General features: G+C 37.0%; 1 protein-coding gene across 6 annotated transcripts in view; it reads left to right on the top strand.

Moving 5' to 3' along the window:
* The window catches only part of CEP290 (centrosomal protein 290), a 91415-nt gene that overhangs the window by 72182 nt on the left and 5721 nt on the right, over positions 1–13512 (top strand). For 4 of the 6 annotated variants that reach the window (XM_043561961.1, XM_043561964.1, XM_043561962.1 and 1 more), the window contains 7 exons: positions 3132–3266; positions 4641–4727; positions 6397–6561; positions 7578–7700; positions 9158–9330; positions 11938–12079; positions 13246–13319. In XM_043561961.1, coding sequence (XP_043417896.1) covers positions 3132–3266; positions 4641–4727; positions 6397–6561; positions 7578–7700; positions 9158–9330; positions 11938–12079; positions 13246–13319 — 899 coding nt within the window. Of the gene's footprint in view, positions 1–3131; positions 3267–4640; positions 4728–6396; positions 6562–7577; positions 7701–9157; positions 9331–11937; positions 12084–13245; positions 13320–13512 lie in introns of all 6 variants that reach the window. The other 2 variants (XR_006294433.1, XR_006294434.1) reach the window with 2 other exon arrangements.

Below are 13512 nucleotides of genomic sequence, written 5' to 3'. Positions count from 1 at the left end.
GTGTTTGTTTCTTATAGCAAGTGGTATACAGTATGTGGTGCAAATGGAAATCAATTGTGTGGGATTTGTAAAAAAATATTAACTATTCATGAAGTGTGTATTAAGCTCTAATTGATGAGTTCCTATAAAAATTAATGGTTATGCATTTCTTATTGCTTTTAGTACTCACTGTTTTACCACTGGTACTAACTTAAAAAGTGTTAGGTAACAGGATAACAAAAACCAGGCTCTTTAGAGGTGTGCATTTTGCCTTACAAATTTCTAACTCAAGGTGCTCTGAAATCTCATCACAAACTTTTATTACAGTGAATAATATCAGTAAAAATGTGTTAGGATACTGTGTGACATTATTTGGTCATCTTTTTGCCACATATTTTATAACATACTTTTTTATAATGAATAAAGAGAGTTTGCATGTGTTGCTGTCTATGTTGTATTAGGCTCGATGCTGAGGTATAATTTTCACATATTTGCAGAGTATTGTTTCTGTTTTACACGGGAAGCTTGGAGCATGAGTATTATCTCTAGTGATGCAGAACCAGGATCTAAACACAGGTCTAACTTCACAGTTGATGATCTCTCCATGTACACACTACTTTTGGTCAGTTTACAATGCAGTACAGACTAAGACATGTTTGTCTCCACTTGAAATCAAATAGAATATATCTTTTTTTTTTCCCCTTATCCTTTCCACCTAGATATGCCAGTCACCTAAGTCCTAAACACATCAATAAAAACATTGAAATCTTAAGAGAAAATAGGGGGGGGGGGGGTTGCCTGGGTGGCTCAGTTGGTTAAGCATCCGACTCTTGATTTCTGCTTAGGTCATGATCTCATGTTTCATGGGATCGAGCCCTGCATCAGGCTCCACACTGTTAGTTTGGGATTCTCTCTCTCCCTCTCTCTCTCTGCCCCTCCCCCACTCTCTCAAAACAAATAAACATTTAAAAAAATAAAAATAAAGGTTAAGAAAACATGGATGAAAGTGACTTAATTCTTATTTCATATCTTTATCCAAGTTCATAATGCTTCTCTTTTTTCCCTTGATAATAAGTAACTGTAAAATTGAGGCTCCCACTGTGTGTTTCTTAACTCCCATCCACTAAGAATTTGGTTTCTAGCACTGTATTCCTTTCAACAGGATTCCTCTTCCATAAAAGAATTGGAAATCTCATAAAATTCATTATGCAAGAATTTTACTTATATTACTTTTACACAATACAGAGTTTCATTAGAATTTGTTTTCCAGAAATTGGACGATTTCAACTAATACTTTTTGTTTTTTGAGAATTGTGGGGAAAAAACGATCTGTATGTACTTACATAATTGCATCCATGTTTTAGGAGAATGTGTTAAAAAAAAAATCCTCATGTGAGATCATCAGATAGAATTACTCTCTTCTGCGGTTGATAATTAGCAAATACTATGTCTGTCAATCAGTGGTACCCGTAAGTGTTTATCACTTGTTAAATCGCTACCACAGACAGAAGAGATGAAGTGAGGGTGACAGAAGAGCTCAGGGACAGGGCATTCATTACAGATTTCCATGTCTGAAGAGGCCTTAAAAATTACCCCATCTTGTGCCTTCATTTGTAAGATGCAGAAACTGAGGACCTTGCAGGTGGCATGCTTTGCCTAGTGTTAGCTTAATAATAGCAGAATCAGAATGGATACTTGGGTTATTTGACAGAGAATGAGCATAAGCACGGACATATTCCTGTGGTACAGACATTAACAAATATGTCTGTCTTTTGCACACAAAGAGATGCACACACATTCCTTTGAACAAAGACAAGTCAGGTTGGACACAGGCAGTGTTTCTGCCAGGGTTCTGCGCCCTCACGTCAGAATCAAATAGCCTAGAGTTTCTTTACTTTCCTATATTCTATGTTTTAATGTCTTTAATTTCTTTTGCTTTTATTACCCAAGGGTAAATATATCGGAATATGAAGTATTTAACCTACTGCTAATTTAAAAGCTATTATAGAGCCATGGATATATTTGTACAACATTGCATTTTTTAAACTATAATGTCTTTGGAGTTATTGACTTGATAGCCCATCAAACCACAGAGAGAGAATGGGATGGGGGAGGAAAAACTAAAGCTATGCTGAGTACTTGCACAAAATGTTTCATATGATGCTCATAACAATCATAGGAGGTGGGTGGTTTTCTACCCCCTTTATAGAAAAAAAGAAATCAAGCACATATTTCTCTTTCAAATGACCTGTAGTTTAGAATGAGAATAATGAACATAAATAATAGCCCAAGGTAGATTCGTGCCAAGAGAAATGCAATTTAGTGTTACTGGATTTCAGAGGAGGAAGTTATTACTTTTGCACTTAAGGAATGAAGAAGAGCTTTCTGAAAGAGGAAAGAATTAAGGCACTTCTTTTTGGAGGCTCGTGTGTTAGTTTGCTAGGGCTATTGAAACAAAGCACCACAGATTTGGTGACCTGACATTTATTCTCACAGTTCTGGAAGCCATTAGTCCAAAATCAAGGTATTGGCAGGGTTGATGACTCCTTTAACCTGTGAGGGAAGAATCTGTTCCAGGCCATTCTCCTTGGCTTGTAGATGGCCAGTTGTGCCCTCTTTACATTATCTTCTTTCTATGCATATCTCTGTATCAAAATTTCCCTTTTTCATAAGAACACTACTCATACCGGGTTAGGGCCAACCCTAATGACCCTAACTTGAGTACCTCTGGAAAAGCCCTATATCCAAACAAGGTCACATTCTGAGGTACTGGGATTAGGACTTCAACGTATGAATTTTGGGGTGGGGTAGGATTTAGGGCATAATATAAACCATAACAAATAATAGTCATATTTTACTTTTGGACAGGAAAAATTAGCACAAATTAGTCTTAGAAGAGCATACATGTAGACATTATATGTGTGGATGTTTTCAAGACATACTTCACTGTGCTGTCTATATTAAACTGTATTACCTTTTCTCCTGCAATTTTTATATTCTGACTTCTTTAGGGTCATTTTTTTTTTTAGAGTTCTCTAATTTTTCATATTTTTTGAGGGAAAGTGTACCATTTTAGGTTTTCTTATCCAATATGTCCTATATAACTTTTATTACTAACATTTAAAAATATTCCTAACTTTATTTTCCTGAAGACTTCAGGAATAGAGTCAGATGAACACTGTCAAAGAGAACAAGAGCTTCAGAGGGAAAACTTAAAGCTGTCATCTGAAAATATTGAACTAAAATTTCAGCTTGAACAAGCAAATAAAGATTTGCCAAGATTAAAGGTAAATTTAATGTTCTTTAGTTAAGAAATCTAATACCTGAAAACCTTTTCTCCCTCTTTGTATTAGTTTATGAAAATGCCAGAAACTCATATTCATAAAATATTATGGTAGTGGTATATTTTCTACATTTGTTCATGTAACAATTATTTATTGAAAGCCTACTTTGTTGTCAGGTACTCTTCTAGGTGCTGGGAAACAGCAATCAAAATATTTCTTGCACACATAGAATTTATATTCTAGTGGGAAAGGCTGATAATAAGTAATATGCATTATGTCAGCTGATGTTAATTTGATGTTAAGTGGTAAGGAGAAAAGCATGGTTGGTGTGAAAGGTGTGTGTGGTGGGGGGAGGGTTGGTTGGGAATGTATGGAATTGCTATTTAAAATAGGGTAATTAAGAAGGCTTTCTTAATAAAATATTTTATCAGAGAGCTAGGACGGGAGGTTAGGAAGTGGGTCATACAAATACTGGAAAGAGAGTTCCAGACAACAGAAATAGCAAGTTCAAAGTCCTGAGGCCAAGTGGATGGTTGGTATATTTCAAAAACAATTATCACTCTTAATTAGGATATTTCTTTAAAAAATTAAGTCTTTAAGCTTAAAAAATTAGGATAATTATCTCTTTTAGGAATTTTGTTTTCATGTTTATAAGAAGTTTATCTTTGGTTTTCCAAATCTCATCCTATTTATGGGAATCTCTTTTTCTTTTTGCTGTCTAATTGTTTCAGTTCTGTTTTCTAACCTGGAATATTAGCAGTCTGTTAATTCCACTGGTAATGATATAATTAAGTTATGTCCTGCTTCTAGAACACTTATTTTTACATTATTAGAACCCATACTATTAGATCAGCTGTTGCTCTCTACCATCTGGATAAGGATCTATATATGTCATTTATGGGGTGGTTAAAATCAGAGTTCTAAAACTGGAAGGGTGCCTGGGTGGCTCAGTCAGTTAAGTGTCCTACTCTTGATTTTGGCTCAGGTCATGATCTCACAGTTTGTGAGTTTGAGCCCCGCGTGGGTTCTGCACTGACCACAGGAGCCTGCTTGGGATTCTTTCTCTCCCTCTCTCTCTGTCTCTCCTCCACTTGCATGCACATGCACATACACTCTCTCTCAAAATAAATAAACATTTACAAAAAAACTACATTTATATAAAGGCAGTAATGTGGAAAATATTTCTTGAAATTTACATATAAAATATTCTTGTATCACTGCACTTCAACATATGTCTTAGTTCAAAGTCCTTATTGCTGTAGAGACCTTGTTCAATTAGGCTATATAGTTGAAGAAATTGATAGTTCAAATGAATTGTTTTCCTTTTCAGTGGCTATAGCTATGTTAAACTGTTATGTGTTTGCTTTAATCTTTCAGAATCAAGTAAGAGATTTGAAGGAAATGTGTGAATTTCTTAAGAAAGAAAAAGCAGAAGTTGAGCGGAAACTTGGCCATGTTAGAGGGGTGAGTGTGTGAGAATATGACATATATTTGTGTTGATTTCAGCAGTGATAAGCTGGAAATGAAAAACAAAAAAAGTTTGGATACATCAAAACAGTAGTGATATACCTTTACTTACCTGTAGTCTTGGTTTTTATTCTGTAGATCTACAATGTAAAACATCATTAAGCTTTTCTTTTGTGTTTCAAATTAATGTATTTTAACATTAACAAGCTGTAACATGTCACATATAACAAGCATTTTATTTCAACTGGACACCACATCATCTTTTTTCATTGCATTTCCCTTCACACCTTGAAAACCTTTAACTTCTAGGAATCTTCTTCTGTTCATTAAGGTAACTACTCACTGCTCCTTGGTCCAATTCTAACATTTTGTGACTATTTTTTTTATGATTTCCATGGCAACTTCTTAGTATAATGCTCTGTAAATGTTTCCTAGGTTTTTTTATTCTTAGGTTTTTCTTTTAATGTTATTTTGTATTCACTTTTTACAATGAATAAATGCTGTTTTTGAGGCCCAGGCCAAAGATTTAAACCCCTGTTGTTTTCATGTTAGCAAGGGACACAGATAGAAGCAATCAATTTTAAAACTTATTCAAGTAATAACATTAAATATGTGACAGATTTGGTGAAAATACTGAGTTGTTATTAGAAAAAAGTATTCAGAACAAATATCTAGCTTGACAGGAACATTCATTTCATAAATAAAAACCTGGGGGTACCTGGGTGGCTCAGTTGGTTAAGAATCCGACTTCCACTCAGGCCATGATCTCACAATTTATGAGTTTGAGCCCCCTGTCAGGCTCTGTGCTGACAGCTCAGAGCCTGGAGCCTGCTTCAGATTCTGTGTCTCCCTCTCTATCTGCCCCTCCCCTGCTCATGCTCTCTCTCTCTCTCTCTCTCTCTTTCTCTCTTCCCAAAGGTAAATAAACATTAATAATTTTTTTAAATGGGTTAATTTGATTTTTAATTATGATAGTATGTATTAAAATTATGTATTATAAGGTTATTCATTATATAGTGTGAATACTGACTAAAATGCAAAAAAAAATAAGCAGATTATTTTACTCAACTATTTATTTTATTTTAAAGCATAAGCAGTTGAACTTCCTAATTGGTGACCTATCTCTGTTGATAACTCTACACCAGGTTTTTTTAATTGCAGATGTCTCTTGTATTTATACTGGACAGAAACTGAATTTCTTAATCAGTGGCCATTGTTAGAAAATCACCTCTATTCTGCAATTCAAATTTGGAAACTCATGAGCTCTTTAATGACACAACTCTTCTTTTGTGGTTTTTTGTTTTTTTTTTTTCCCATGTAAAAAGAATTCTGGTATACTGGAAAGAACATTAGCTAAATCGAGTATTTAGGTTCTTAGCTTTATTCATTTGGAACAGACATCAAATTTAGAGTACTTAAGCTGTTACTCATTAGCTACCTGACTAGGAATATCAAATTCTCTGAGTCTTGATTTGCTTGTATGTAAAGTAAGAATTGTAATTCCTATTGCATAGGGTTATTGTAATGATAAATTGAATACAAGTTTTGGCTTCAAATGTTAGGAATCAGAAATGAATGTAATAATGAGTGTGTTATGTTGTTGGTGTTTGATATCATACTCTTTCAGATATTTGATTGAATAAAAAGTTAATATATTCTTTTGTAGTCTGGTAGAAGTGGAAAGACAATTCCAGAACTAGAAAAAACCATTGGTTTAATGAAAAAAGTAGTTGAAAAAGTCCAAAGGGAAAATGAACAGTTGAAAAAAGCATCAGGAGTACTGACCAGTGAAAAAATGGCTAATATTGAGCTGGAAAATGAAAAGTTGAAGGTAATATATTGTCAAGTTGGCTAAAATACAGTGTATACAGTGTGCTCTTGTTTTGTGGTAGATTCCCATGACTCATCGCTTACACAACACCCAGTGCTTATCCCCACAAGTGCCTTCCTCAGTGCTCATCACCCATTTTCCCCTCTCCCCCTCTTCCCCCTCCCATCAACCATTTGTTCTCTGTATTTAAGAGTCTCTTATGGTTGCCTCCCTCCCTCTCTGTAACTGTTTTTTTACTTCCCTTCCACCATGGTCTTCTGTTAAGTTTCTCAATGTGATAATTTGCATGGAATGTTTTCACCATTATAATTTCCATTTTCTTTTAAATTTTTTAAATGTTTATTCATTCTTGGGGGCGGGGGGGGGGGGGGGGCGGAGAGCAGGGGAGGGGCTGAGAGGGAGGAAGACACAGAATCCAAAGCAGGCTCCAGGCTCTGAGCTGTCAGCACAGAGCCCGACTCGGGGCTTGAACTCACAGACCCCGAGATCATGACCTGAGCCGAAGTCAGACGCCCAACTGACTGAGCCACTCAGGCACCCCAACATAATTTCCATGTTTTAAAGAAAATTTTTAAATATATTCCTGCTATTTAAAACGGTTTTAAGAGATGCAGTAACTGTTTTACATATACAGAAAAACCTGTCGGAGACAAGGCCAAGAGAAATTAGAGTAGCTCCACTCGGGCATTTTATTATTTCAAGACCAATGGTTCTCACTCTGGCATTCTCACTCACTAGTGTCTATTTCAAATATGCAGGTACCTAAGCCCCCAAGCCTGACATTGATTAGATTCTTTTGGGGTGGGTCCTACCATAGGTGTTGTGATTTTAAGTCATCAGCTCATTCTAATGTGTAGCCAAGGTTGGGAACCTCTGCTCTAGATGACCAGTATGAAAGGGAAAACTTTAATTCTATCAAAAATAATCTCTAAAACTGTTATGGATTAAGTTTTACGAGTTTATAGGATCGTCTTTTATTTCCTTGTTCCGATAATGTATAATTTATCTTTTACTAGGCTGAATTAGAAAAACTTAAAGTTCATCTTGGACGTCAGTTGAGCATGCACTATGAATCCAAGACCAAAGGCACAGAGAAAATTGTTGCTGAAAATGAAAGACTTCGTAAAGAACTTAAAAAAGTATGACTTTCTTTACTAACTATAATTACTTTTTTATCTTAAGTAATATATCTTTGAAAAAGTGAATGAAAAATTTGATGAGAATGTCTATTCAAAGTAGATATTCAGAGACTTAGGAATTGTATCTTTTTGGCTGCCATCCTTTCACTATGAGGAACATTGAAAATACAAAAATTAAGAAGCAGTATAATGTAGAAGCCACATGTCTGGGAGTCAAATCCTAGCTCTATTACTAACTGGCTGTGGAAACAAGGACAAGCTACCAGCCCCTCTCTAATGCTCAATTTCCTCGTCTGTGAAGTTGGGAATCATAAATATCTCTTTCACAGAGCTGCTGTGGGACTTAAGTGAGTTAATATTTGTGCACATGGCCTAGAACAATGATTGGTATAGAGTAAGGAATATATGAAACGGTTATGTTAAATAGTAAGATCCCTTTCTATTTAAGTCGTAAAATATATTCCTTGCCCCAGACAACTAGGTGTTGTTATTTATATGGATGATTCAGTGAATAAATTGAAATTGAGATTTTTAAACTGGTTACAATAGTATCTGAATATATTGTGAGGCCGTAGTGGTAGTGTGCTTTGCATGGATGTTTACTAGTGGAAATAATTTATGGTACTTACACATAGTTTGTGCTCATAGCTAGGTCTCTCAAATATTGGTCAAAACAAAACCTCTTTTAAGTGTGTTAAGACATTATCCCATTATTCTATAAATACTATGACAAATGTAAAGTAACCAAATGACAAATTTATTGTTTTTATTTTTTTTTATGTTTTTATTTTTGAGAGAGAGAGAGAGAGAGAGAAAGCACGAGTGGGGCAGGAGCCAAGAGCGAGGGAGACACAGAATCTGAAGCAGGTCCAGGCTCTGAGCCATCAGCCCAGAGCCTGATTTGGGGCTCAACTCACAAAACATGAGATCATGACCTGAGCCAAAGTCGATGCTTAACTGACTGAGCCACACAGACACACCAAAAATGACAAACTTAAAGCAACCGCTAGAGTAAAATACTTGCAAATGTATTTTTTAAATGTTTGTTTATTTGTGAGAAAGAGTACAGGTGCATGAGTGCGGGAGGGGCAGAGAGAGAGAGGGAGAGAGAGAGAATCACAAGCAGGCTTTGCACTGAAAGTGGGGCTCGATCTTAACAAATCGTGAGCTCGTGACCTGAGCCAAAATCAAGAGTTGGACGCTTAAGTGACTGAGCTACCCCACGTGCCCACAAATGTATTTTTCTAACCTGGTTTACATCATCTGTTGTTCTAATTATTATGATCATACTGCTGTTTTAGAGTAAAGGAAACATTGGATTTTTATTAGAATTTTAATCAGCGTTTAGAGCTCCAGGTTACTTTTGTTTTCTAATTTGTGGTGGTAATTTTGAATATATTGCATCTATGAGAACAGTATTGTTTTGTCATCATGTACTAATTAGCCTTTAATGATAGGAGACTGAAGCTGCAGAGAAATTGCGGATAGCTAAGAATAATTTAGAGATATTAAATGAGAAGATGACAGTTCAACTAGAAGAGACTGGCAAGAGATTACAGTTGGCAGAAAGTAGAGGTCCACAGCTTGAAGGTGCTGACAGCAAGAGCTGGAAATCAATTGTTGTTACAAGGTAGGAACAAATAATTTATCATCTGCACAAAGTTTAATCAGTTCCAATGCTGCCTTTATTGTTTCAAAAGAATAGGACACCACTCTGATTAATTTAGTTCTTTCCTGATGAACTATTTGGTTGTTTGCTTTAATAGGATACTTTTGGCAGTGCTAGGACAGAAAAAAAAAAGTGTTTTTTTCTTCCTTCAAACATTTAATGAATGTGGGTGGCAGGATATGGACACACTGGGGCTGGGGCTGGGCTGAGGGTGTTGGAGCTGGGTCCTTGGTTCCTAACACAGTACTGAGAGCGCTCAGAATCCACTCCCCCGCTTCCCAGTTCTCTCTTAACTCTGTGAGAAGGCTAGTGCGAGGGGGTAAAAGGAAATAATGTGTGACAGGTAGCAGGGAAAAGGGGTCTCTTTTGTCTGCTTGGACCCCAGCTGAGGTGCTCAACCACCGACTCTATCCAGTAGAGTTCTTGGTTGGTCCTTTATTTCCTTCTACAATCACACGTAGACTCAGAAGGGATTTTGAGTTACTTTGAGATTTTTTAAGCAGATAATATACTCAGTACATACTACATGCCACACACTCTGCTTCACGTTAGATGTATCTCTAAAAGGCCGACTTTGTCTGGTTCCTGTGGAACCAGGTGGTTTCCATGACTTTGGAATACCTAATTCTCACTGTGACCTTAAATAAATTACATCTCTTCTGTGAGTTCAAGTTTTGTTGTTTTTTTTGATCTATAGAGATGGTCGTCTGTCTTTCCTTTTCTGAAAAGGGTTCTGTGAAGCTACAGAAAAGATTATTAATGTGAAAAGGGTTTATAAGCATTTGAGAGGGGTGATACTTAACCATAATTGAAGAGGACTTTGCCTTATACATAATTCGTGTGTTTTTAATCTGTGCACTGTACAGGTAACTGAGCACTGGGTAAGGCCTTCAGTAAACTCGTGAAAAAGTTATGTAAATTATGTAGAATCCACTTGACAGAGTTAAGGCTAATCCTGTCTGATCCTTGACCTCAAGAACCTCCCTAAATTCAAAAGAAAAAAAAAACAAAACTTGTTTAAGATCTGCAGCTGTGGGGCGCCTGGGTGGCACAGTCGGTTAAGCGTCCGACTTCAGCCAGGTCACGATCTTGCGGTCCGTGAGTTCGAGCCCCGTGTCGGGCTCTGGGCTGATGGCTCAGAGCCTGGAGCCTGTTTCCGATTCTGTCTCCCTCTCTCTCTGCCCCTCCCCCATTCATGCTCTGTCTCTCTCTGTCCCAAAAATAAATAAACGTTGAAAAAAAAAAAAATTAAAAAAAAAAAAAAGATCTGCAGCTGGGATTATACACCCACCTCAGTAAAGTGTTTAGAGATCTCTTCTGGGACCCTTGACACATTAGGTCTCTTCCATGCTGCAGTCTTCATAGATGTTCTATTTACTCAACAGACCAATGCCATCTGTTGTCATCAGTCCTTATACTGACTGCTAAGACAGGCCGGGTGATGCCACAGCTATTATATATGGGGTGATCAGAGATTGGGTGGCACTTGAGCAGAGAATTGAATGAAGAGAAGGAGTAAGTTTCTGGTATTTCATCCCTTTGGTGGAGTCTGTCAGGTTAAGAACACTCCTCTCTGATCATGGTTTCTCAGATTTACCAAAAACTATTTGAGGGGCGCCTGGGTGGCTCAGTCGGTTAAGCGTCTAACTTTGGCTCAGGTCATGATCTCACAGTTAGTGAGTTCAAGCCTCGCGTCGGGCTCTGTGCTGACAGCTCAGAGCCTGGAGCTTGCTTCGGATTCTGTGTCTCATTCTCTCTGCCCCTCCCAACTTGTGCTCTGTCTCTCAAAAATAAATAAATGTAAAAAACAAAAACAAAACCATTTGAATGTATTGAAATAATAATTTCTGTTCCTTGTAATGTCCTTACCTGATTTTGTTGCCAAAGCATTCTTTTTCTTTTCTGTGGGAAACTTTGAATATTATAAGCGTTGTCTCCCTTTAAGGTGGTATGATATGTTTTTAAAATCATTTTGGCTCAATGTTTTAAAATTTCCTTTTGGAGTCTAGATTTTTTTTAATTATTGGTCATTTCTTTAAAGGTTACAGATCTATTCAGATTTTGTCATATGCCATTTTCTCACCCATGCTTTTGCATATTTTTCCTCTCCCAATAGTGTCCTTTTGGTTTTGCTCTACCTGGGTACCTTTTTTTGTATGCTTCTATGCAGGTATACATAATAGATGTATGAACTGCTTAGTTTGTGATCTTTAAGTGTATTTCTGAGACTACCCAATAATACAGAATTTGATAATCTGATGAATTGCAGTTTTTTGGTTTGTGACTGAAAAAAAAAAAAACTAATTGTAATCTTTTTGCTAGTGATCAAACAGGCTCCATCCTTGTTTATAACCTCGGGAAACACCTAAATCCTCTATTTTAATTGGCTTGTTAATTAGGGGTACTTATCCCTTGTTGTCACCTAATGCTAAGTAAATATGCAGCAGTAAAAGATTTGAATAGAAGAAGCAGTGTAAGATACTCTGTTATTTTTAGTGCAATGACTTGAACTGGCTTTTAAATCAATGAATTATTTCCATGTCTACACTATTTTTTCTTTACTTTTAGAATGTATGAAACCAAGCTGAAAGAATTGGAAACTGACATTGCCAAAAAAACGCAAAACCTTACTGATCTTAAACAGCTTGTAAAACAAGCAACAGAGAGGGAACAAAAAGCTAAGAAATACACTGAAGACCTTGAGCAACAAGCAAGTAATTTTTCTTTATGAGAAAATAATGCATTTCATCTCAAGCCACTTCTTGGCATTATCTTATGTATATAAAAATGAACTCTTGGGGCAGCTGGGTGGCTCAGTTGGTTAAGTGCCTGACTTCATCTCAGGTCATGGTCTTGCAGTTCGTGAATTCAAGCCCTGCATGGGGCTTCTGCTGTCGGTGCAGAGCCCGGCTTCAGATCCTCTGTTCCCCCTTCTCCCTGCCCCTCGCCTGCTCAAGCTCTCTCAAAAATAAGCATTTAAAAAAAATTTTTTTTAATGGAACTCTTAATTCCTCCCCTAGAAGGCCCCTCTTAAGTGAATGGCACCACCACTCAACCATTTGTTTAAGCCAAAAGCCTTAGATTATCAATTCCTTCTTTCGCACCCCATCTTTGTCATTAAATAACATCAGCTCTTATTTTCAAAATAGATCTCAAATTTGACGTCTCCACACCTCCAACACTGTCAGTCTAAGCTATTCTCTCACATGTGAACTGTTACAATTTCCTAACTGGCCTCCCTGCTTCCACTCTTGCCTTGTTTCACTTTGTCCCTATTCCTGATCTCTTCTCTACATAGCTGAAGAGTCAGCCGTTTAAGTATAAAGAAAATCCTAGCACCCTGTCCTCAGAGTCTTCTGGTGGTTCCCCATTACCCCAGAGTAAAATTCTAAAGTACTCTGCATAGCCTATAAGGACCTATGTGGTCCGGCATCTGGTTTCCTTTCTAGCCTCATCTTTGCTTTCCCTCATTCACACTGACCTTCGAGTCCTTTGAATTGGCCAAACTCAAGCTTTGGGATCTTGCACTTGTTTGCCTCTGTACAGAAATATTTTCATAGCCCCCTAGGTCTCTGATAAAACAGAGGCTCCTCAGACCTTCCTTAGCCCTTCATCTACCTTCCATGGCTCTCCATCCTCTTACCCTGAGTTATTCTTCTTGATAGTCCTTCCTTCCTCTGGCACATTACTATATCCTCAGTGCCTGGGCAACCAGTACTCAGTAATTATCGAATGACTAGTGAATAGAACACCATAGATAAGTGCTCATATGTGCTTTTGGAAAACCCCACATTCAAGATGCTTTACTGAAAATATGTATCGTTCTAAAACTCTAGTTCCACATCAAACTTTGCTCTCTTTTTATTGTGCCCAAAGATTGAGATTCTCAAACATGTTCCTGAAGGTGCTGAGACAGAGCAGAGCCTTCAACGGGCGCTTCAAGTTCTAAGGTACATTATCTGTTCATATGACTACCATTTAAAAAAAAAAAATCTTTTGATATAACCAGGTTTGCTATATCTAGAGATTAGGATTTTTCAAACTTGATGCCTAACAGGCTTATCAGTCTTATTTCATCCTTCTAATGCCAGTTACTCTTTTACATAATAGATGCTGAAAAAAAACAAAACAGGGTCAACCAGA

The sequence above is a fragment of the Prionailurus bengalensis genome, chromosome B4, assembly GCF_016509475.1.
Source record: "Prionailurus bengalensis isolate Pbe53 chromosome B4, Fcat_Pben_1.1_paternal_pri, whole genome shotgun sequence".
In the NCBI taxonomy this organism is placed as follows: Eukaryota; Metazoa; Chordata; class Mammalia; order Carnivora; family Felidae; genus Prionailurus; species Prionailurus bengalensis.
This window is presented reverse-complemented; position numbering and strand designations above follow the sequence as displayed.